At 37.1% G+C, this 26680-nt stretch overlaps 1 protein-coding gene across 6 annotated transcripts in view; it reads right to left on the bottom strand.

The window, feature by feature from the left end:
- DROSHA (drosha ribonuclease III) overlaps nt 1-26680 on the bottom strand; it is a 75718-nt gene that overhangs the window by 32947 nt on the left and 16091 nt on the right. For all 6 annotated transcript variants that reach the window (XM_074873846.1, XM_074873856.1, XM_074873838.1 and 3 more), the window contains 10 exons: nt 26508-26588; nt 24377-24463; nt 24183-24269; nt 22323-22394; nt 20677-20758; nt 19354-19428; nt 15813-15982; nt 11148-11272; nt 7849-7948; nt 4660-4767 (listed from right to left, as the gene is read on the bottom strand). In XM_074873846.1, the coding sequence (XP_074729947.1) occupies nt 4660-4767; nt 7849-7948; nt 11148-11272; nt 15813-15982; nt 19354-19428; nt 20677-20758; nt 22323-22394; nt 24183-24269; nt 24377-24463; nt 26508-26588 (987 nt within the window). The remainder of the gene's footprint in view (nt 1-4659; nt 4768-7848; nt 7949-11147; nt 11273-15812; nt 15983-19353; nt 19429-20676; nt 20759-22322; nt 22395-24182; nt 24270-24376; nt 24464-26507; nt 26589-26680) is intronic.

Raw genomic sequence — 26680 nt, 5'->3', positions numbered from 1 at the left:
TTTTTTTTATTTTTCCTTTTCTGGTTACATTTATATTCTACTAAGTTCCGTACACGCACTCATCTATCTTCTAATAGGCTACAGGTCATCTACACGCGCTGTTCACGCGCCTCTACAAGCATTTGCATTGGTTAATTGCAATTAGCACATAAAGCCCAAAACTTGCCAAAACTCCCTTATCTCATACCCTGTTTTGCTCAGACTTGTGTGCTTTTGCTGACCACAGGTGTTTCTCGCTTATCTGCTATCTTGTGTGTTTTTGCCAGCCTTATTTTGCTGGCCTTGTCTTCGTCCTTGCATTCTTCTGTCTGCACTAACTTTCTCCCAGCGCGGCCCAGACTCCTACAGGTTAGTACCAAAGATAAAAAAAAAAACGTCTCCCCTCTGCCTCATAACATTAGGGAAGAAGCATTTTATACCACTTTAACCAGCTTTCACCGAACAACAGTAGCCACTTGATTTTCAAGCAGTTATTAATGCCTTACTTCATTTCCTTCAGAAGAAGAATTAGGGGCTTTTTGAAGTGACATAGTCTGGCATTTACTGGTTTAATGTGCTAAAAAAATATCAGAAAGGTTGCTGTTTGATCATCTAGGAAACAGATAATGTTTCTCTGTTAGGGAAAATTTCAGTAACAATTTAACTAACTCTCTTGCGACAATGAAAGTCTCCCTCTTTCAGTGTTTTAAAGGTGGAATTCTACACTAATATTGACTTCAGACAGATCTGTCTTGAAATAAGCAAGTACTATTGTTTATCAGTACAGAAATACAGCAAGTACAATAACATCAAAAATCTTGCATAAGAGTGAAGAGTAAGAGCTACAGGAGAAATGTCAGTATTTAAAGAATTTTATGCATGTGACCATTTTTGTGACACTGATATCAAATTTCAGTTCTTCTAATCATTTCTATTAGTGACATGACAGGAATATATTCAAAAGAATGATGTGTTTTAAGGCAATCAAAATCTGACAGCTATCACTTAATTTCAGAAAGAGGAATGTGTATGATTATAGAAGATGAGTTTGGAGGGATGCAAGAAAAACAAGCATACAAAGCAAATGATGTATAATTTACAGAATAAATGATGTTATGGATTTCTGCATGTCATTAAAGAGAGAACAGCAGAAAATACTCAGTTAGTATTGAGAAGTTGAGAATAACCAATGGCAATACTTTCTGTTTAAGTAAAAGACTGCGAAATTCTTGAGAACTGAACACATCGCTGGAAGTTAATCATAGAATCATTTAGGTTGGAAAAGACCCCAAAGATCATAGAGTTTAACCATTAACCTAACATTGCCAACTCCACCACTAAACCTAAGCACCACATCTACACCTCTTTTAAATACCTCTAGGGATGGTGACTGAACCACTTCCCTGGGCAGCCTGTTCCAGTTTGGTGAAGACATTTTTCCTAATATCCAATCTAAACTTCCCCCGGCAAAACTTGAGGCCATTTCCTCTTGTCCTATCACTTGCTACTTGGGAGAAGAGACCAACACCCACCTCACTACAACCTCCTTTCAGGTCTTCTACAAACAGTGCAATAAGGTCTCTCCTGAGTCTCCTTTCCTCCAGGCTCAACAACCCCAGATCCCTCAGCCACTCCTCATAAGACCTGTGCTCCAGACCCTTCACCAGCTTCATTGCTCTTCTTTGGACACGCTCCAGCACCTCAATGTCTTGTAGTGAGGGGCCCAATACTGAACACAGTATTTGATGTTCAGCCTCACCAGTGCTGAGTACAGAGGTAAGATCACTTCCCTGTCCCTGCTGGCCACGCTATTTCTGACACAAGACAGGATGCTACTGGCCTTCTTGGCCACCTGGGCACACTGCTGGCTCATATTCAGGTGGCTGTCAACCAACACCACCAGGTCCTTTTCCACCAGATGGAATTAACTAGTTAACAGCAAGAAAAAGACTCTCTGGATCTCTGAATGACAGATAAATGCAAAACCACCCCAAGCAAACTGAGTAAGTGGAAGCAAATTTTTATTTTGTTACCATGTCACTCACTTAGATTTTTCTTAGGGTACTTTACAAGCTGGGAGAACACCCCTCTTACCTCCACATAATCTGTACACGTGTGCTTCCTATGTCTTCCTTCATAGAAGGAAATCTTTACAAAAGAAAAAAGAAAAAACAACAAAAAAACCCAACCCAAAACTTGTTTCATGTGACAACTCTTCTTCCCTGACTGTATGTTCCACTGTGCTAGGCAGAAAAAGTCCCTCAAGCAAGGTTTAATATTCTTTATACAAATACATGTGGCCCTAAGTTTGAGGACTGAAATCTATAGTTTTAGATTTTTATCAGCTGTGGTGCAGTGAACTAAGAAGTGACATCTCCCTGGAAGCACACAGAAGGCCTTTAATTTGACTCTTGCAGTTATATTGACTAAGTGCTGCTTCCATGGCACTAAATACTTGATTGATTCAATTAATGTGCATCATGTTGGATTATAGCTATTTAATGTTTCTGATGTTTTACGCATTTATCTCTTTATAAGAAAATAAAATATAAGCTTTTAAAATTGGCTTAGGCTAAAAAATGGCTAGCGATTAAAAAAAAGTCTCCTGAAACCATATGGCCACAGAAGTTACCCCATAACCTTGGTACTTGCATCTGGTTATAAACATGCAAGCACTTTCTTTTTTTGTTTTTTAATATATATGATTTTAACAATGCTGCATGTTCTTTTCTTGCTGCAGCAGGCATGCCAAGGCAGGGAGTCTCCAGTACCCACAGCTAGTGCCACCATCCCCCCTGGCAGACACTCCTGACCTGAAGCTGTTAAGAACCAGGTGAGCTGAAATATTTTGAAATACATCATTTCTCTCCTCACCCTGAACACTTAACACAGGTGTTGAGGGCACACCAGCAACAATACAGGCAACGATGTGTGTGTGTGTGTGGTGGAGGGGGGGGCAGTATCTTTGCAGCACGGCTCCATGCTGCCAGACTCCGTAGTAAGGGCTGCCCAGCTTAGTAGCCAAGTAGTGCACTTCACCTAGCAGATAACTTGAAGTGAGTCTGGCAGAACACAGCCATTTTATGGTTTTGGAACATTGCACTCACCCTCTCTTCTCCCCCTCTAAGCAGTTCATTTATAAGACTGCAAAGACCAGTGTCATTACTGCTACATGGAACTTAGAGCAACTATAAGCTACCAGAGTGACTTAAAAGAATTTCAATCTTCTAAAAGGCAATGCTTTTAAAAGCATTAATTTTAAATCACTGCACTTCAGCTCTGCCCACAGAGTTGATTTATGCATATTTAGTTTAAGTCTTCCTTAATCTAGGCAAAAGCACGTAGCACCAGCAGCAATCTTGCATTTTACAGACATGCAGTTTGCCTACTCTTGGCCTCTCAAAGAAATCGAATCAAAGGACCTTCATACCAGAACTGGGTGATTTAGATGTTACAGCTGCAGATGGGCCCAAAGCTGTGAAACAGCTTTACTTTCATCGTTCTTTGGTGTTTTGCTGTCCTTTAACAACAAAACGAAACAGGAATATCCAAGAAGACATTAAGAGATGAATCACAGAAGATATTATGAATAACACAGAACTGTTTCAAAGTTCCCAAGCTAGAAATTTACTCTGTTTACTTAACCTGTAAAAATAGATACAGTTCAAAACAAATAATTAGAAAAGGGCCATAATTTTCCTCAGCTATGTGAGAAGATACTGTTCCACTATTCTGTTTCTTTGACTTCAGAAGCAATAGTAGAATCACAAGAAATGTTTCAGACAGAAGAAAAGCAATTCTAGTTATTAGCATTTTTCTCCGGTTAGAATTTCCCCTTTGGCCTTACCAAACTTCTAAGGTAACAATGGGATTTCTCCATATACCTTTGCCTAGCAAGCCCCAAAGGTTATACTTCAAACTGTTAAGTTAATATTAAATTGTAAGCATTTAATTCTTAAATAACATCTCCAAAACAACTGCTAAAAAAATGATGAAAGTATACCTCTAGTATATTTATTTGGCTGTTATAACTACTTGAATTTTACTAATATAGTATTATGTAAAAATTGCACTTATTTTTATCATATCACAAAGCTAGTGGCTGTCAACTGCTTCAGAATAGGATCCAGTAGAGATCTGTACTTTGGAGATGTCATGTGTATGAAACAGAGTATCTGAAAGATATCCTCATACTGAGGGTCACCTGTTTTAATCCAAAAGTTAGTTGTGGTGGTTTTTTTTCTCTTTTCTTTCTAGCAGAAAGATATTTCTTCATGCTTCACTGTGAAATTTGCTTTTTAAAAAATATCTAAATAGAAAAATATATTAAAACAAAAATATCTAAAACCAACCCAACTGAAAGATGAAGAAGCCCTTGGAGTTCCACACCAGACTCAGCATTTCGCTAACCTCCAGCCTTAAGCTGGCCATTCCTACCTGCTCTCCCTTGTACTAATCAGTCAGTGGAAAGAAAACTAACATTTTAAAATAACTTTTTGTGTGTGTGGAGAGGGTGGACAGGACACTAGAATAGTTCCCGAAATCAACAGATCTTATTGAGGCAAAGGTATTCATTTCCATTTGGTTCTTCAGCCTAGAATCACAGCAAACCCTTGCAAGAGGTATATAGCAGCTATCAAGAAAGAAAATACATCACAGACATCTGTGTGGTTTAGTCACCTGGCAGACGTCAGAGCGTATCCCTGTTTTCCAGAATCCCTGGCTACTCAACTCAACAGTCACTTCACGTCTCATTGTGTTCTTCTGACGAATTTTCTGCAGTGCTTCCTAGACAGGGAGAGAATGGAGCTCCTGTGAAGAACTTTCTACCACAAAGCAGTATCAACGCACACATGATTGCATTCACAATACCCATTTAAGGTTTACTTTTGGTGAGCAGTTTTTAAAACTAGTTCAAATCTTGTAACTAGCAGCCACAGACTGTGGTGGACGTGCTGGAGTACAGTGTAGACAGAGGATTTTCATCAACCAAGAAGAGAAAAGAGGTGACTACATTGTTTACTGCAAATGACAGAACAAACCAGTCCAATTCATACATCCAAGGTGATACATAAGTGAGCAAGCTAAGGTCCTTATAACGAAAACACCTTCTTGACCCCTGTGTGCAAAACAACCTCTTCATTCAAGTCCATCACCATGAATACTCCTGGATTGAAGCATTCAGTAGGAGTAAAACAGACTAAGTTTTGTGATCGTGGCTACTTCATAATAGTTCCTGGTCATCACAGCCAGTACTGGGAAAGGGGTCAGCATTCACTAGTCCTGGAGCCTATTACGATGAAATCTACCAATATGATTTCAATCAAAAAATTTAAAAAAATAAATATGTTTTGCCTTGACCACTGGCTGTTTGATGTTGTGTAAACAGTTTATTTGTCTTTAGAAACTATGAAAGGGACAGAATCATTAAAAGAAAATATTTTCTGTAAAAATGGGAAGAAAGAAAACCAGCTAAAATAAATCATCCCTGGATCAGGATCTCCTGGTTCCAATACTACAAAACCTGTGGGGTATGCAAGCTCCCCACACAGCAGGCACTAATACTACAGATTCCCTCAGTGCTCTTCCTTCTTCAGAACACAAAACTTTTCAAAGCTGCAACCCATCCTCCCTCTCCTTCTCCTTTTCACTACAGGGCACTTGCTCAAAGCTGTCTCTTCCCAGCTTCCAGTCTGAAGCCTGTGAGCATTGCTGGGCAGGAACAGGCTCTGTCTTCTGTTCTGAAGAGACTCAGTGGTTCCAAGAAGCACATCTATCCAGACACAGATTCATCAAACCTCAGACACCTCAATACTGAGGCATCTAGGGTAGGAGGCTAGTTAGCCCTGGCTCCTTTTATATTCAATGAAGGGGGATAAAAGGCTTCAAAAAATGCATTTCTCTCTCCATTGACTTCAAAGTGAGCCTTCAGGTCCCAATTTATGCACCTGCTATAAACACTCAAAGTTAGGTTAGAGGAACAAAGCCCCCAGGCATGACCTTGTCACAAATAATAACATCATACAATCTCAGTGAATGATCGATGGCAGAGGGAACAGAGATGCTTACAGCACTGCACCCTTTGTGCATTGTCTAAAATTTACATTTCGAGGCTGTGTCATTGGGTGTTATCTGAAACAGGTGCTACAGCGTTTGCTAGACCTAGCTGTACTTTCAGGCTGACTGGTTCATGAGCGCTCCAGTTTTACTCATAATATACAATTCACAATCTTTAAAAGCCCACGTACCAGTCAGGTGCAGCCCTACAGCTCCTAGTTACCGACACCTCCACTGGCAAAATGCATAGGTTATTCTCAAATAAAGCTTCTGCTTCAGCCCTGTATGCCTCTCTGATGACAGAATCACAGATCACAGAATCATCTAGGTTGGAAAAGACCTTGAAGATCATCTAGTCCAACCATTAACCTAACACTGACCATTCCCAACTACACCATATCCCCAAGCACTATGTCAACCCAACAAACTACTATGACAAACTACTTGATAAGCTCATTATCCTAGATAATACAGTCTAGAAACAAAACTCAGCGCATCACATGGTAAGTGATAAATACAAAAGGAGCATTTTATTTTTGAATCAAGACATAATCACACCCCTACACTCAGTCCACTATAATTTTACAAGTCATCCATTAGCCCCTAATGAAAAGATGCCCATAAAACAATGGCCCTCCCTTCTACTTGCTCTGAGTGTAGAAAGCTGTAGCAAACAAAATCACATCCTATAGGGACAAAAACTTTTCTTCCTTACAACTGTGGCACAGTTAAGTCACAACGTTGTGTTTTTTCCCATTTACAAGCAAGTAAGCTAAGGACTTATGTAATATCAGCATAAATAAAATGTTAACTAAGACTCTTGCTCATGCAAGAGCATACTATGCTTTGCAGTAATAATAAAAATCAGGCACAATGTTAAACGTATCAAACATTTACTGCAACCAAAGCTACATAATTAGCAAACTGGGGAAGATTCAGAAATTTGACTCAATAATCCTCATGGGTCCTTTCCAACCCAGGATATTCTATGATTCTATGAATCATCAGGGTTTCTAATCAATAAATAAAAATACAATACTACTTAATTAAATTCCATCCAGTACCAAAAAAGTTAATTTCTCCTCTATGTATTCTTTATGTCAGTTGTCCAATTAAGAGTGCCCGGTAGACATGCATCAGACAATTTCAAAGCTTCAGTCCAAGACCTTAAAAAAAAATAGATACCTGAGAGCAGGCTGTTTTATGTCTCTATTTAGGTGATTTTATTTTTCTGATTTTAATTCCCAATTGGTTACACTTAGGGAATGCTTATTGCTCATCACTTCAGGGAAAAAAAAGAGAGGAAAGACAAAAATTCCACAAATACCTCATCTTTCATTAAAGATTATTGAAAATAACAACCACCAGATGATTTTGACTCAAAGACCTTATGGAATGTCACTAAGACTGCCTAATAAATTATGGTTTAAAACCATGCACAAGTGTGGCAGTTTTTATCTCAGAAGAGAAATGTTTAAAATTATGAGCCAGTTAAAAGTGCACTCTGAAATAAAAAGTCCTTCTCTATGCTAATTCTTGAAACCATTAATGGCAATGGCTATAAAGAAGTTATCGTTCTAGAATGATCATTTCTATAATTGGGTAAAAAACTTGCAGTAGTTTGACAGCTGAAAAAAGGAAAAAAATTCCATTCACTAACAAGCAAAGATAAAAATAAAATCAGTGTTAACAGCGTGAAAAGAAATTCTTTTGTGAAGGATTTCTATTGTTTCATAAACAGGATGGTCATATGGCTTTATTGCATCATGACTTACTGTGCTATATTATCAGTTATAGGAAGGCCCAGCATACCTCTCTCTGTGATAATTTCTGTTTATCAGCCTGTTTGACTTTGGGACTATTAGCCAGCAGGTGACGCAGCTTCACATAACTCTTCCACAGCTTTTGGTACCTGAAGGACAAAACCAGAAAACAAATATTTTGGTCAATACAACAAAAGTCTCTCACCATTTGTCCTTATGAACACGCTAGCTGCTAGTAATGCACCCATATTCACACAGACTGTCTACAAGCGTCTTTTTGCTCCAGAGAAAAATCTCAAAGCATTTTCCAAGAGAGGTGACAGCCTCTCTGCAGTTGTTCCAGTGGGGTGCACGCAGCAGCAGAAAGGAGGCATTACTGTGCAGTTTGAGGCGAACAGCAAAGCTCAGGGTACAACCCAGGTCTCCCAGATACCCACCCATCCTCTCCAAAGGGCTACCTCTGCATGCTGAGAAGACTTGCCTGCAGCATGACATCTCAATTCAGGGAGGTGAAAACTCCCTCTTCTTCACAGGGTTTTACCTATCACTCACTGAAAAGAAGTAGTAACCTTTCCCAAGAAGTGTCTCTCCTTACACTGGCTGAAACATTTCAGTGAAGCACATGAGGAAGAGCTCTAGAAGTCATGAGCAACACAAAGCCATTCTTCGAACACTGAAATGGAAGTTTCACTCCCTAGAGGTTTGTGCTGAATGGAAACAAAAAGTCAAGTTTTCTCGGTGGTTAGCATATACTTAAGGTTTCTGGTTTTCTCTAACCATCTAGCCTTTCTTATTTTGGGGGTGTCTAATTACACATGAATTTCAATAACAACTTTTTCCTTGGTGGGAGTCCCTCTGCAATCTAGCATAGATTTTCACAAAACTGGTAAGAACTTACTCCATTTGTAGACAACATCCCAGCGTTATATTCAGCTGCAACTGACCAACAGGTTCAAAAGTTACCATGGGAGGAGTGACCAAGAGAATCATGACATGGACCTTGTTTCCTTAGGAAACAATGACATCTTCAAAATAGTATCACGTCTGTAGAGTTTTTTCAAGAAAACCCATAAAACCAGACGTTTAATAAGAAGTGGAGAATTAGAGGACAGAGGGAAAAAGTTTACCCAACTAATTTATTTTCTTTTATATATACACATTATAAAAGAAGATCTCCCTCAGCACCAACTTAGAGCAGTGGTTCTAGTAGGAAGTTACCACACTAGTGGCAAAAGAGTAAATGACGCAGCAGCTCTTTTACTATTTCTTCCCAGCATCCCACATTCACGGGCACACAAACAGATCTTTTCTTATTGGCACTTCTTCCATATCTATTTCTCTGCAGCATTCTTGAATATATACTCTCTGACTCTAGATGCTGATATTTTTTGTGTATATAAACACATCTGAAATCGTCAATCCATAACTATTCTTATGTTCTGTTCTCCACATTTTTGCAATCTGCAGAATAGAACATCTATTTCTGACAAATCCCCATCCAAACAAGAAAAATGAGTTAATGAACAAATCAACCAACCAGAAAACAAATAAATACCATGAGGAGGTTTCAACCCAAAAACAAAAACCCAAAACAATGATCTACAATGTATGTTTTACTACTACTATTAATATGGGTGGAACAAGCTCTGTTATTGCAGTTAAATTTGAGAATTAATAAATAGATTACAATAACAAAAATTCTGTATTAGAACTTTATAAAGACACACTAGAGGAAAACCTTTGCTGGACATTACACACATACACCAGAGTTAAGCCTGAGATTTATGATGGCATCGCAGAGGTCTTTCACAAAAACTGCTTTGTTACTTTGATAAAAAAAAACCACACCTAAATTCTGTAAGCAGCTCTGGGGAAAAAAAAAAAAAAAAAAGCCACGGAAATTTTAAAGAAAGTTAAAATAAAAAAGTGTGGGAAGAATAATTTTTGTATCTTTATACTGTTTTCAATGCAAGGGACTAGAATTTTACAAATATTAAGAAATTCAGCATCAAAATAGAGGTGGTTTTTAAATTATTTGGTCTAATTATTTTCTTTTTATGGATAAGAAAACGAAATGATGAGGAGGATTAAAAGTCATGCTCAAGGCCAAAAGAAAGTATATTATTATCTGGACAAGCACTCACTCTTCCCACTTCCCAGCATATTAAATCTAGAATTCTCAGCAAGGAGTTGTAGAATATGTCTGTCATACATGCACATGTGAGTGTCTGGGCCTCAAAACTGCAGGTGAAATTCAACATCCTTAACAGATACTAGAGGAAAATGCATGAGGAAAAAGACAACCTTAACTATTCATGCACAAGAGATGGGTTCTATACTGTCTGTCATCATTCAGAAAACAGATCTCCAAATCATTGGAAGAGTTCCCTGAAATTGTCAGAAATTAAGAAAAGAATTGTGAACAAAGTGCAGCAATCATTTTTATGCCACTACATGAATTCACAGTGAAACAGTATTTCTTGCTCTGCCTGAAGTGCTGATTCTCTCTCCACTCCTTCTCTACATTCCTCCCAATCTCTATAAGGATATAAAAGGTACAGAGAAAAGTAGCATGGATGCAAACAGCTTCCAAACTAGGAAAGAGTATGTAGATGTGATCCTTAAAGGCACAGAAAGAGACAGCTAGGTAGAATATGGCAGGGTTCAAGAAACATAAATGTCATGAAGGAAGCAAACACAAAATGGCTATATTCTTCATTATTAGGTGTAAGACCTGAAGAGCATATGATATTAAATGATCAAGTAGCAGCTCTGAAACAAAAGTCAGTCCTTTTTCATGTGATGCGTAATATTACTGGGGAATTGATTACCTGGAACCTTCTCCCTGTCAGTAGCATAAAAGGATTCAAACAGTGATTTGAGAAATTTAGAGCAGGAAGGTCCAATTCAGGGCTGTTAAAACAAAATTATCTCAATACACCCTCTAGCTCAGAAGTCCCTACGCTACAGACCTTTGGAAGCCTGGGTATTTCTCCTCCTATCTGTGCCTTCATGTTACACTATAGTGTAATACTAAAACCCCACAATTGGCCTCTCAGAGAAATAACGTGGAGCTTGAGGAACCTTTTGTCTGACCTAGAAGAGCTATTCTGAGGTTAAGAAATTTCATACCACACATGCATGCATATTTACTTCAGCAGATTCTCAATTACGCCAGAAAATAGAAGTTATACCTTATATTCTCTAATTTACAAGAGCTTGTGTCCAATGTCATAAGCACTAAGCTTTATAATAGACTCAATTAAGTACATAAACAAGTCGTATTTAAGCCACAAATGACAACAGTAATGAGTTTCTGAACGAAAGATGGAAGGAAAAGCATCTTACTGAGGATCTCCAGCATAACTGAGTTGAGCAGGTCGTATCCCGAAGTGGACAATAATGGGGAAAGTAATTACATCAGGATTGAACTGTTCACGGTCTAGTTGATCAATACGAACTGAGCTGGGTTTCTAGGAGAAAAACCAAAATATATCTAATTGACAATAGCTCCATGGAAAATTTATTGCCTCTAGCCCACATTATCCAGGAACCACAAAGTAGCAATATTCCAAGCTTATTAAAACACACATAAACCTAATCATTAATATTATAATAAATATTCGGCAATGATAATGACTAAAACAAAGTTAATCGACTTAGCTCTCAGTGAAAAAAGGAAGTATTTTTATTTCCATTTTACAAGTAAGGAAATTTATAGTTTGATTATTTCTGAGAACTTAAAGCAACTGTCTTTCAACAGTTTCACACTGGAAATCAAATCAGGACTGGCATTCTGGTATCCATGCTCCCACATGCCTGAGCAGTTTGCTAAGATCAGGTTACCTCTCTAATTTTACTTTTGTTCCTGATTTCCCAAAGCAAGTGAAGCCATTATTAGATGCATTCAATCACACCCACCAAACAGCATTAAAAAAATCTGTCATGCTACTCTTAGAAAAGGCTCCTAGGCTGATGTGGACAATGAAGAATACAGTCTTGTATAATGAGGAGACTTTTGTCCTTTTTACACTTCAAAACAGACATTCTTTTTATAGTTAAAAAGGACAGTGTAGAAGGAGGCAACTTTCGCTTCACCTCTAAAAACGCAGAAAATGAATAATTGAACGTCACTGTAGAAGACATGCTGCTTACTGAGCCCTCAATCACTTATCTAACGTATTTAAAAACAGTTGAAGGCGCACAGTTTGTCTCCAAGTAAACATTTTCTTCATTACCTGGCAAGCTGCTTTGTTATGTGCCTGCTTACTCCTCACTTTGCAATCAGCTGGATGAGGCCAATATTTTCTGCTTGTCTAAGGTTTCAGAAAAAGGGCATTACTTCTAGTTACCTGCACCTCAAAACTTCTAATTTAGTATTGTGAATCTCTCAAAGATGAGTTTCAAAGTTACAGAAAGAGCTGCCACTATTCTCTTCACAAAATAATAAAAACCGTGTCAAGAACAAAGCTTTCACCCTTCAAACCACCTTGGTAGAACTGTTCACAGGAATCATTTTCTGCATGGATAAGCAAAGCCAATTCTATAAATAAAGGTAAGCCTCATCAGGTGGCCATATTTCTAATCTATTCTAGAAAAACAAAAACTTACTTAAAACTTTGACATTCAGATAGAGAAACATTTTCTAAGGGAAAAATGCTTATCAGCTTCCCTTTGGACATGATGACTGAACATAAAGTTACATCTCCCCAGACAAAAACAGAGAAAAATGAAAAATTGTAAGTTACTCAGCTCATGCTGCCAGGTTTAAAAAAAAATAAAAAGAAAAAAGAAAAGGTTTTCCCCACAGCACTTCCAATAAAAAGGGATTAGGACAACAAAATCTAATGAAAAACATGGGGGGGATTTATAGCAGGCAAAATGTTGTTCTCTAAACCAGAGCTTAAAGTCCTGAAATTTAAGTTTATCTGGTTTCGTGGGGTTTGCACAATGCCAATTTGAAAAGTTTGTATCTTCACAAAAGTTGTTCGTTGGTTCTCCGCTTCCTTAACACTAAAAATTAGGAACTTCTCCCATCCCTACTACCCTCAGAAAAGCAGCCTCGCTACACAACAACTCCTCTAAGAACCAAGGCTGCAAAATATGATTAACAGAATATGAAACAATAACAAATTACCAACAATATTTTCCTATTCAAATGTTTCACATTTTAGATACTTAAATAGAAGTAATCTGATCCTCAAAACTGTGAAAGGGAAAAGAGCTTTCAATGCGCCTATGACAGGGTCTGTGTGAGATGTGTGGCCTCAGGATCACTCAGAACCAGACTTTTTATTTATATGCCATTGCCTTTGAGTTTTGTCACTCAGTTATACAGCTGTTCACAGATGCCTGGTAACAACCAGGACAAAATAACTCCTTGTTTGAGACTTAATCATAATTGTTCCTTCACTGACAGTTATGAGAGGGGTGTATCTCAGCTTTGTTCCTTCAGGACGGTGAACTCAGCTCTGGTGCTGTTTTGAAGGTTGAATGAACAAACAGCACCATACAGAAACATACAGTATAAATTGTGCACCAGCAGACAGGATGCAAGAAAATTAGATGTTATTCTTCCAGTTTTTTACCCCCGTGTTCTTTTACAAGTGCTGTGAGAGACCATCTAATAATGACAACCTTCCTTTTAAGACCTCATCAAAACCAAAGAAATTCTAACGGAACAGAAGCCCACTTTCTTTGTTTCCTACTCCAAAACTCATCAAAGCTTTGCTGATACTAGAAGACATGATGAATTTGCATGCAGATGTAGTACAAAAATATGCTAAAATACATATATATTTGTGCTAGTGAGAAAAGCAACAATATTTTAGAAAGAGTGAAGTATTAAAGAGGATTAAAATTTGAGAACATTTACATCTGTTCCAACACAAAGTTTCACTGAACTAATGAAACACCATGAATAAATTAAATGGTTTTAAATAATGCTGAACTACTGTTAGTTGTTCAAGTAAATGGGATTTATATGTCTATCAAAATTTTTTTCCTTCCCCATCATGCATATACACACCTCACTTTATAAAAAAATAAAATGCATATATAAAACAGGTCTGCTCACAAGAGGAACTATTATTACTGAAGTGATGTTGTGGAGGAAAGCAGCACAATAAAATTTAGTGTTTTTACTTTGTTGTGTCAAGTGGATAAAATTGAAGAGCTGTCATTTTCTAAAACAGTTTCACATTGTCTCTATAGCAGAACTGCTTTACCTTCTAATGTTGTAAAATGCATAGAAAATACTTTCATACTCTTGTTTTTTGCTTACTTTCATACTCAATGGAATATGCTGCAATGAACAGAAAAAATTCACAAACTAAGAAGAAAGTCATTGCAATCTTGAGAGAAAAAACATGTTCTAATGATGGCATTGTAACATGACAACATTTCAAAGTGCTGCATATTTCTTTTATGCTTACATATTTTGATGTCCACAGGTATCTTTCAAAACACTGTCTTGTAGAATGCAAAGTTTGTCAGTAAAAATCACACAAAATCTAAAAATTAACACTACCACTCAAAAACTGCACTGCCTGGTGCATACAGACATTTACAGTTCAGTGACACAAGAAAGGAGCATATATGCATTCCTTCACGCTAAACAAAAAAAGCAAGTTTTCAGCTAGCTGAAATCAGCGTATCTTCAGCAAAATCACTTAAGTTATGTCTGTGTATACCATTCAGATGCTGATACTTGTGACTACCTTGTGTCACAGAAACCACAGGCAATGTTAAGTTGAACAGTTAAGGCTATCTAACAATTTCTATTATGAGACTGATTTAGCGCTTGGTTTTAACAAGCTCAGGTAAAGTTTTTCATAGAGTCTATGTATATTCTGTATTTCATGTTCCCACAGATGACCTTATTTTCCTTTTGGTTTAGAAAGTTTTAGCCAGAATGGAAACACTCAGAATGAAATCAAGGGAAAAATAAATTATCCTGCCCAAGTTATGATTAGCTTATAAAGTACTTTACTAAATGCAATGCTGTCATACTTAAAAATATGAACTCAAAAAATATATTTAGGAAGTCACCCTGGCTGCAGTTTGAAGACAGGTTTTTTAGTTAGCAAACTAAATTTCCCCTTAGGCATGATACCAAGTCACGCTTTTCCTGCAGAAGCTAAGCTATGAGCAAAGGAGGAAAATGAAGTCAGAGAAAGAAAGGTATTACAACCAAGAAAGCTGCATGGCAGTCTAAAATACTAAGTTCAAAATATGCCTCTACTACTGAGATAACACTTTGCAATATTGACCAAACCACACAAACAGAACCCTGCAGCTTTTAGTGGACATCATCTATTCTTGTGACCCACATTTCTTAAGTGTCAAAGTCAGAAAAATGGGCTAAATTCACATAAACACTGAAGTTGAAAGGAGCTGTGTTCAGAGAACATATGCTTTAAAATACTAATTGTTCCAGAAATAATAAGGCCATAGGGGTTTCAAGCTTGGCACTGAAAATTAATAGATGCATTCATTAATGTACACAAAATTCATCAGTGTGAGAGCAACATAGAAAACAATGTGGAAAAAACCACATAGGCAGAAAACACCTTTTCCATATTCAGGGCAGCATCTGGATAGAGCACTTTAAATAGAGCTAGGGGGTCAAAAGAGCAAGATGAAAGAAAATAGCAAATAGTTACTAATTCTCCAGTCCTATGTCAGGGGAAAGAGAATGAGATCATGAACATAAAGACTGTCTGACAAAATAAGAAAGCAGAGGAGCAAACTATAGTTTCACATGCATAAAATACAGTCATTCCTTTTAACATGCACATTGAAACGGTGCTCATCTGGAAATCTGCCCTTCAGTGGAGCAGCAGATGGTGCAACTCTTCCCACGGCTGCAACAAGTCAATGGACTGTTCCTATAGCAATCTGCGACTGTTACCGGTCATCTTTTCCCTTTCCCATTCAGTCTGTAGCAAACTCTCTGAAACAGGACATGTACGTGTCATTGGATTGTTCATAAATCAGAATTATTTGCTGTACCATGCCAGGGCTGGTAACAATCATCCCTTTGCATTCTTCTGCATATTTCTGCCATTCCAGTTCTTCCCACTGAAGCATGTTGGCAATCTCCTCTTCAGGCACCAGAGCTTTATTGCATCGTAACAAATAGAGAAGAATCTGATGCATTGAAAGTACTTCTTTTCCTCCATCTTAAAAACATAAATAAATAAACCAAACACATTTCAGACATTCACTCCTAAAGCACGAGTAAAAGAGAAAATATGCAGAACACATAAAATATCTGGATGAGCAAAATAAAATGCAAAATGCTTAAGTGGTTTGACAAATATGAAGGCAAATGTTTTATTGATGAATACTGCACATGCATAAACACTTTGCTAAACTGAAAGCACTAACAGTAATGGTAGCAAGAGTAATAGTTTCATAATACTGTAAAGCTGAAGTTCCTAACTTGCCTCAAAAAACGTTAAAATTAGTAGGCAAAACAATCAGTTACATTGTCCAGTTATATCTTCCTTTCCATACTTTTATCATTCTTTTTACAATGGTAGTTAAAAAGCCTTTAGGCATTTATGCAGATTTTTTTTAAAAACACTCAAAATTTTACAGGATACTTTTGGATGAATGTAGCAAGTTATCCTTGCATTTTAAACTCATCTGTAGTGCTTACATACTGTACCTGCAGTAATTAAGACTAAAGAGCCTCATGCTGTCTTTTGTCATTACATGAATCAAGGGCACGTGAAAACTGCTAAATACTTCCGAGACCCCACGAAACAGCAAAGGCTGTTTGCAACAAAGGAAGACAGTATAATAAACATCTGACTGGTTCCAGGTAGCCAGTCACAGATGTGAAGATGTAAACAGGAAAGAGGAGTGACAGCTCTGACAGACCACCACTCAGAAGACACTGACTATTCAAATTCAATATTTCCGCTCATGTGAGTAAAAAAGATATACCTATTATTGCAGTGCTTTAATTTTGACACACATCTCTCCAACACCCTCCTTCAACAACAGGTTACTAATCTGTAGGTATCAAGGCATCTTCAAGTTTCATCCCCACAGAGCACAAACATTGATTTACCTTCCCCAGGGAGCAGGAGCAATCTGGTCCTGCCACTGAGTACATCCTCTCTATCACTACACACAATAAAAAAGAAATGGAGAAAAACCAGAAGTAAAGCTTCAGAGCAACATGGGGGATGATGCCACACCACAAGGAATGTTATCCCAGGCACACAGGAAAAGCCTCGCAGAACCGCTGCATAACATCAGCGTTGTTTAAGATGATGTCCTCTACAAGATGCATGAGGGAACAAGCCCTTCTCTTACTTCAGCTGGGATTACAGCACTATGGTACAGAAAAGATGAAAGGGAATGATGTAACTGGGCCTCTTAGAACAATTAACCTCATTCAGACTCCAAGAGGGAATCTTAAATGGGGAAAATATACCCCAAACCACACTGGAAACAATACACTTCTACATAGCCACAGTGGCAGATTTTTAAATGTGCAAAGTTTTCCTTCAAATTAAAGGAGGACTCAGTTTACAAGACTTTTGTCTTTGTCAACAACTAGATTATACTGTTATGCAAGACGCAGTCCATATGCAACAATCACTAAAAAAAGGTGTAGCCTTATTCACTGAAGACCGTGTACAGGAAGGGTACAGGTTGCTATAGACAGCTGTGCTAAAGAGTAGCTAGAGACCTGACCCTTCCTGGGTCTGAACATGCAGTACTCAGGAGCTCAAATGTTTTCTGCTAGTCTTTTACTCTCTTAATATATTTATCATCGTAAAAATCTATCACAATTAATACAATACAGCAACTATTCTGCATGCCATGCATCTCTGGCACTCAGTAAACTCGTTATGATTAGCTAAAAGCTCAGAGCTACCCAAGGCATGTCTCTAAGTAATCCACACAGAAAATGTGACATCCCAAACCTCATAGTTTTAGACAATGTTAGAAAAATAAGAAAAAAAGAAAAGTAGAGGGGATGAGAAATCAGCAATTCATTTCTACGTTAAAGAGACAGTTGATGGATGTGTGGAGGTCTGTTACACCAATATATCTTCTTTGAATAGACATAGATATATGATGTTCTGCAAACATACCTGAAGGAAATAGATTCCCACTCTCTGGAAATTAAAAATCCCCAAGGACATCTCAAAAAATAATCAATACAAAATGCAAACTTGATTAAAACAAGATCTGTCAAAGACGCTAAAAGGCAACTATATATGCAGAAATATTTCAGGAAAATGACATTTTGAAAGAGTTAGAAGGCTGGGAACCAAAAAGAGGAAGCACACAGGAATACATGTTATAGAGACTTATCTGTCCCTATCAGTAAACAATCCAACAGCACAGAAAGAGCTGACTTCTAAACTAGAATAAAATAAATTAGAATATAAAAACCCCAAATGAACAGGAAAACACCCTCAAGCTACACAAACCAGGCAGGTCAAACTTGCTGTCATTTTGTGATGAGGTCAAGTTAATCAGCCACATGTGGTTTGATGGCTTATTTTGTAAATTGCTTCAGCAGAACCAAATCAATGTCTGCTAGCAAGCCTCAGAGCTCTACTTCTGATTGAACAGTGTTGTGTATCCAGGAAGGAACAACAATTAGAAATAGTCATCTAGCCATCAGTACTCTCCACAGTAATGAGCCAAACTTCATTTAGCTACAGCTATAATTAATATCCCAACTAAGTTTCAAAACCCAGAGCAGAGAGCACCTCCAGGCTACAGCCCTCTTGATGAAGATTGTTCCATGTCTCATCTGCACCCTCAGTCCAGCAGCTCAAATGCATCCTCCTGTCCATACAACCCTTCTGGAGCAATCACTGGCAGGATCTCAGCAGGACACAGTTCAGTGGAGCCATGACATTTATATCAACTGAAAGTCTGTCCTAGTATCTTAGGATGTGTTAAATGCCTGCATAAGCTGTTCATTCAAAATGAGCATAACACTCCACACTGAAGCTTGTCCTTGGCTGGCAGGCTAGGGTTGAATTGCACTGGAATTATGTTTTTCTGTCTTTCACCATTTGCAGCAAGGTCTAAGCTTGCATTAAGATAAAGAAAGAAACAATCAGAACAACATGTGCTCAGGGGTGCCAATCATGCTGACCCTCAAAACTGCACATCAAGAGTTTTAATACAATCACATAGTATCCTGAAGAGCAGAGGGGACATTAAATTCAGCTTCACATGTGAGATTAGGTAATAGCACTCCTCAAATGCCACAGCTCCATCGCAGGGCAGGACAAGGATGACCCAGCAGCACAACAGAGACAAAAGCTGGAAGCAAGACTTGGCCCGTCTGTCTGAATCCCAGTTCTGAGTAAACCATCCACTCTGCAGGCAAGCGCTAAAGACTATAGATGGAAGCACCAGATCTCAGTACTGGCTGAACCATTTGACTTGCAATAGGGTTTTTTTGTGTTGGTTTGTTGCCTGGTTTGCTGGGTTTGAGGATTTTTTTTTTTGGAGGGGGAGAGTTTGTTGGGTTTTTTTACATAAAGCTACATAATACAAACATTACCTGGAAGAAATCTCACAAATCGTGGCATGAAGTGAAATCTGGGGCAGGAGACAGAATCATTTTCAAGTGAAGGACCTTAAATATGAAAAAATATGGGAAATTTATGAACAGCAACCTATTTGCAAGAGAAGAGAAAAAAGAAGGCAACCCTGCTGCAGATGAAATCAATGAAAGGTGACTACATTTGATAGGGCCTAAGGTTCAATCAGAAAAGTAACGAAATGCACAGCAGAGAACAGAGTAACATCTTCTAGTGAAAGCTTTCACATGGACAATTTTAAAGAAAGCTACAATAATTTAAAAATAATCTAACACAAACACAGTTGTTTTATTTAAAAAAAAAGTTTTACAGAAAAAAATTGTTAATTAATTCACTTTAGCCTTACAGACACAAGTATTAGTTTATTAGTCCCTCCCAGTTAGTGGAGTGTCTTTTGGTTATAATAACAAAGATAACGAGGAAATTTCCATGTTCCTATTTTGTGTTTTTTTTCATTTCCTATTTCATCACCCAAACCTTTGCATGAAAATAAAAACAAAACCAGTAAGTACCTGGTGTTAAAAAAGAAAGAACATTCAGAACCAGCGATATGAAAGATAACATTGATATTAGAATACATTTAGTATCAAACCAAAGAAGGCTACAGAAAATGTCTGAAATTTGTATGCCCCTCTGTTTAACCGCAATAAATGCAGAGTGCATCTCCATTGATAGTCAAGACACCAAAACACACCCTACAGATTCTGAAATGAAATTCCTTTGATATTCTTGGTTTTCTTTCAGACCAAGGGAAGGATCATCCCTGAAATTCTCCTTTGTTGCAGTCTTCACAGAAACATATATTTTCATCTTGTCAAGTCAAAAACATTCAGCTATAATGATATATTATCCCTCTACAGATGTCTGTATGACACTGCTTTGTAAGGTGACTGTAGAGAAATATTATATGAGTAACTTGTTTGTTGGCTTGTGAAAACAGAGAGAATACTTCACGTGACACCTGGCTTTCAAAATATCATGCACACAATACAGTGCAATATTAAACATACAATAATATTCATTGTTTTATTAAAAAGAATAGTTTTGGATTAAGGAAGAAATTGAGTTTATCTACAAAAATACAGTGCCAAGTCTGTGCATTTTTATTGCTACAATATTTCACCTTCTTGAACAACAAAGTGGAAGTTTGTCCCTCTCACATAAACCAGCATTTGGCTTTGTTCTTTTGAGGTCCCTTCCCACTCTTTTCTTTTTAGTCCTATTTACAAAATCTACAATTAATTGGGATTTTGTATGGGTTTTTTCCCCTAAATTAAAATTACCTTTAAGATTCCAGTCATAAAGCTCCAAAATATCTTTGAATAGATACGAAGAGAACAGCTCAAGACCTCTCACACAAAAATTCTGGGGAAAGAGAAAAATAAACCAAAATTACAATTATATAATACTGTAATACAAATAATGCCACTCACGTATATTTAAATAAAACAATGAAAAAAACAGTGTCATCATATTTGCCAACTGCAAGACACTAGGCTTTGGAAACAATATTGATATATCTATAATCATCTACTGTAACATAACACAGTGATCTCTTCAGAAATCACTGTCAAGAAAGCATTGTAATGAAGACTCTTTAGTCAATGTCCAAATCAACACTACAGGCAGAAATTATGAATCTGTGATAATTCGCCACGCACTAAAACCCTTTCACCTGAGTACGCTAAGCAGATGACATATTTCTGAGAAGGACCTTCTTCATAATTCACTTTTTCCTACATGTTCATATTAAAAGTTTATAAATCACCATCTGTGATCACTTTCATAGCACCGTATCAGTACAAAGTAAATTGAGGGTTTTGACCTCAAGAACCAGCAGGAAAAGAGAAGAAAAAAAAGGAAAAAAAAAAAAACGAGATTCTTCTCATCAAGTGGGGAAGCAGCTCCTCCAAAGTAAAGAGCTTTTATTCAGAAATTAAGGAACCTAAAAAGCCTTCCTTAATGAACAAAATTGAGCCAGGTTGATATAAATTTTATGTGTATGATAGCAGCCATAAATTTCAAACTCAACAACACAATCTCTTTCACAAGAATGCATTAATAAAGACAGTCTGCAAATAGTGCTGCAGCCAGTTGACCAGGAAAAAAAAAAATGTCAGATTCTCTATTTTGCTTGGTGGCCATTTGTTGGTTTAGAACAAGATTTGGTGACAACACAGCAGATTCAGTAACAAGAAATGAATTGCTTTGATCACATTAATCTTGCTGAGGAATTTCAGGGTTCGTGCATATATTTAGATGCTGTTGAGCAACAAAAAGCGATAACTAGAAAGAAAAATGTAAATATATGTGACTAAATTAAACACTGATCCTATCTTTGTAGTTAATATGCAGGGGTGTTTCTGTACCTACACATACTGTTCCACTGCAGCAATTTACTTCACAAACTGGCTTCACGAGGGATTAATTTGTAATAAAAAAAAAGATTATGAACTGAATGTGCTTTGTTTGTATCCACCGGAAATTTGTTTTGGCAACAGCTTATATTAAGTACCGATAAGCAATCTTCAGAGCTTCAAATTTATGATTAAGTTTCAGCTCTGCCATTGACTTATGTGGTCCTGGCAAACCAGCACCTCCATATGCCTTATTTTTGTCATCCGTAAAAGAAGGATAATGCCCAAGTCATCTTACAGATAAGAGTACCTGATGCATATTGTATATAAATTAAAATGAAAACAAGCTATGCATATAAGCACTTCTCACTATTTGATTTTAATATATGATAGCCTAGGTAGATGGATTTATGCTAGTACCTGTGAGTGCAAGTTCCTTTTTTGAGCCATTCGTTCAGAACACAGCCTGTCTCTTAGAGACTTCATGAGATGGGACTCTGAAGAGTTTACTCTATTAAGCATACCAACAACTCATAATCCACTCTGACTTTTTAACTAATTATCCTTCTTACCTCTGGCATCATCTCCTCAATGAAATGAATTGTATAGTCAATGTTAAATCTGATTACTTTACATAGAGGAATCTGGAAGGAAAATAGAAATTCAGCATGAAAAACTATACAGCTTCATATGTATATTTAATAAAATTTTGTATGCAAAGGTATTGCTGTCTGCTGAAAAGGGCACTTACTAAAACAGCTGCTCTGGGGGATCATGCAAAGACAGGAGCACAAGCATGTGCAAGAGAAGTAACAGTTCTAACCTCCACCTTTGTGGATGGTAAAGGAAGATTAAATAATGCCATCTACTGGAGATGAAAATTTATTTAGAAGAAAAAGCAAAGCTCAGTAAACCCGTATCTTCTCTCACTTGTATATTTGGAAGTGAATTTATAGTTGGTGATACAACATGTCAGACTGATACAGTGACCCGAAGGCATGGTGTTTGTAACACACTATCAATTCTGTTAGCTATACTGTCTTAAAATATGGCTTTAAGTCATAGCAACACAATGTAGGAACTTCAGAATAAATTTATAGGTTTATACTAATTTCATCCAGTAAATATTCTCAGAGTTCACTCAACTAACCAGTAAGACAAACATCTAATTACTTTTTTTCACCTTTGAAAAAAGGTTCCTTTGTTTGCAAAGTCCATGGACTGTTGAAGGTTTTTGTTTGGTTGGTTTTTTTAAAAGGGATTTTTAAAAGCAAAAAAGCTAAATTTCTAAAAGACTACAGAAATGCCTAATCATACCCTACACATCTACAGCTCTTAGAAGGTTACTGTTCACTGGTCTTGCAAGCATAAAAGAATCTTAGAACAATTCAATGGTCTGTGAAAATGAAGCAAACCAAGGTTATTTTGCATTGATAATCACATAAATAAATATCTGAACAGTGCTAGGGTGGCATTGAAATCAACAGACTTAGCAGAGGTGTGATATTCTGCTTGCATCTTCTTGCAGTCCACTGTCAAACATTTGACTGTTTTGTCTATAAAAATCTGTCAATATCTGCATGCTAAACTAACAAGCTATACCAAACAACCAAACAAAAAATAGCGTTTCCTAAAATTTGATACAATATTAAAGGTGAATACTAAAATACAAAACCTTGGAAGTCAAATGTCCCATTTAGAACCTGAGGAGAGGACAACCTGTCACATTTAAATTAGAGAGGCTTTTTTAAAAAAAAAATAAAATACAGGGAGTGTTTGATTGCTTTCTAACATGTTAGTTCAACCAGGAGAGGATATTCTGATTCAGAAACTCAGTAGCCTGGGGTATTTTCCTTTATATCGAATAGAAGATGAATGCTTTAGAGAAGTGACCACAACCAAAATCTCCACAAATTAAGAGTTCCACATACACAGGCAAATACATAGCAAAGGAACATGTGGTTGGTGCTATAACACTGTTTTGGTAGTTATATTGAGTTTTTAGAAGAGAGAAATCCCTTTAGAGTGGATCTCTGAAAAAAGTACATGTCATGTAAAGGGAAAACCTTTTGTTGTTGTTGTTGCCGTTTTTTTAAACTTTTCCAACTTAACAAACCTCCTCACCTAATTTAAATTCAATAAACAGTTTTCACAAGTTCTTCCATGGTTTGTTTCGCTTCCAAACTGTGAAACATGTAAAAACATTACTTTGATGCACATCACAGTCTCAGTCACAGTTTGAAGACAATGCTTAGCACAATTAGTCAAGACAAAACCTGAGATTCATTAGCATAAATGTCTTTCCTCCGTCCCCAATGCTGGCAAATTGTTTGTAACACACATATATCATTGTTTTAGAGAAGTTCTACTTCAGGGCAGAAACAGCTCAAGTTCCAAACAAGTCCCATGTATGTAGTAATGAACATACTTACGTTTGTTAGTGGGGCATGTGCAAACATTGAGAACCCTTCAAAGATATATTCGTGGTCATCATACTCAATAACAGTAGGTCTGTCTGTCTTAAAAAAGCAAACAAAACCACCACAGAGTAAGCAAGAAGCAGTACTACTTCCATGACTAAAAACAAAATTAGAGATCTAGTTAGAATTATTTATAAAGTACTTACTAAGAAGTTTGTGGGAGGTGACACAGTAATTCGATAGTGGTATAGTCTTCCAGCATTGTTGGTCATGGGGCGACATGGTTTAATGGGCTTAAAGAAAGAGATGAGTACAATTATGTGTAGAGTCAAGGTAAATTTAGATTAAAAGAGAGAATAAAGTATTCCTAATAGCCATGAAATACGCACTAGGAAAAATTAAATAAAGGCAGGTAGTCAAAATTAAGCATTCTGGGAAGAGGGAAAGTGTGGCCTTATCTACTTTTTCACTTTCAGAAATATCTTTAAAGCTATTCAAAAGGAAAAAAAGGTGAAAAACACTGCTGTAGTTTTTTTCATTTTCCATTTGATTCTCCATCTTTCTTATGGACAGCAGTTAGTTGTTTACATACCAGACTAATTTCCTCTTTTATATAAACTTGTTTCAAGAAACTGATTTTAAAAGCTTACAAAAAGCAACCTGGACCTACCATGAGAAGATCTCAAAGTATGTTATCAAGACAGACAGGTATCAGCTCATCTGCTTGGGCAAATCTGGGGCCTGAAGAGAAGGGATTATTCTATCACCACAGAGGTAGCTCTGGTAATCCTGCTCTGTCTGCTAGATTGTAATGCCTGCCTGTGAGGTCCAAAGGCAGCCAGCCCTCTGTGTACTCTGATTGTAACACCAAAGGCCTGGGATTCATGTTTTCTTCCACCTTGTTCTGAAGCAGCCCAGTTTAAAGACCTAAAATTCCTCAACAGTCAGACAAAACCAGTTTCTCATACATCCTACATCCAATTTGCTGAAGTTCAAAGGCTGCCATTAGCTTGTTCAGAATACATCTGGCTGCACAGAAAAAAAAAAATCACCACAGCAAGTGGGGTACTACTTTAAACAGCATTACAAAAGTTGGCCTGATTACAACACCACTATACAGGTCTGTGCACTTTGCAAAACTCATCCAGTAAGTACGGTAATTACTCTGGCTGTTCAGCCCCAAATTGAGCTTCTCACTGCTGCAACAAGACAGTTACAAACTAGCTAGTTTAAAGCTAGGCCATTTTATCTACAGGACACTAAAAACTACTATATCCTAGGAGATTTTCTGAAACCTAATATTCCCAGCTGGCCTTGCTCCAGGAGCAGCTGCCTTCATGCAGCAAGTTTTATATATCAGTTTTCTCCTCCAAAATTTTCTCCCGCCTTCTCTGCAAGAAAAACACTAGAGAAAATGTGGGAAGGAATTGATCCTGAACTGGAACGATTTATAGTAAGCTTCAGACCACAGCCATTTTTCTGAACTGGAATAATTCACAGAAACATTCATAAATCCTTAACTACAGAGAAATACAAGAATGTTTCAGTAAATATATGTAAAAAGGCATATAATAAAATTCTTCAAGAAAAATTACAAAGGTAAATTGTAAAACTTATATATTAATGTTCTCCAATTCTTTCACAAGAACAAAGTTTTTTAGAATGAAAAAGCTTGAGGTCATACAAGCACTATTTTTATTTCCAGAAATAATACTGATCACAAAGCATGCTCTATCCAAATTAATATTTCTAAGGAAAATAACCGAACACTATTTCAACATTTTTCAAAAGAAAGGCACTACCATTCTAAAATGGGTTTCAGGAAGCTAATGGAGTCATTTTTTCTAATCACATATTCATAAAAAACTTAATAAACCGTTTGACAGTTTGCAGTGCAGACACACTCTAGTATTAAGGCAAGAACACCTCCTGACCAGCTTCCTGTTCCTGTCAGCAGCAGAATTACTCTTTTATTTACTTTTACTTTTAAAGCAATCCTTTCACAAAGAGGGCCCTCGTAACATACTCATCCACTTGAAGGTAGTAGCTCTTTGATCACAAGTTCTTTTCTATTAATGTAATTCTGTTTCAGAAACTTTAAAAAAAAAACCAAACCCAGAACTGAACAAATGCAGGCTAAAGTTTTCCACAGTTTTCAGGTAAATTTCATTACTGGTATTGCATTTTAAATATGAGGTTACACAACTAAGTGATTTAAAGTCGCACAGGAGTTTTTACTCAGCCTGTAATTCACAGAAAAAAACCCTCAAATCAACCCAAGTATGAGTTTACAGCAGCAAGTCTGTATTCATGATTGCAATTCTTAGAATTACTTACCTCTTCACCAGGATAAATGCCATGTCTTATTCCCGTTCGTCGGGCTTTAGCACTGCACTTGCACAAAGGTCCGTCATTCATCTGTCAAAAACAAAATAGGATTCCGCTTTTATTGAAAAATGGTTTTAGAAAAGTATGTTGGTTTTAATGCTCAGTGTGCTGATGCTTCTAAA

This window comes from Strix uralensis, chromosome 1 (genome assembly GCF_047716275.1).
Source record: "Strix uralensis isolate ZFMK-TIS-50842 chromosome 1, bStrUra1, whole genome shotgun sequence".
Taxonomy (NCBI): domain Eukaryota; kingdom Metazoa; phylum Chordata; class Aves; order Strigiformes; family Strigidae; genus Strix; species Strix uralensis.
This window is presented reverse-complemented; position numbering and strand designations above follow the sequence as displayed.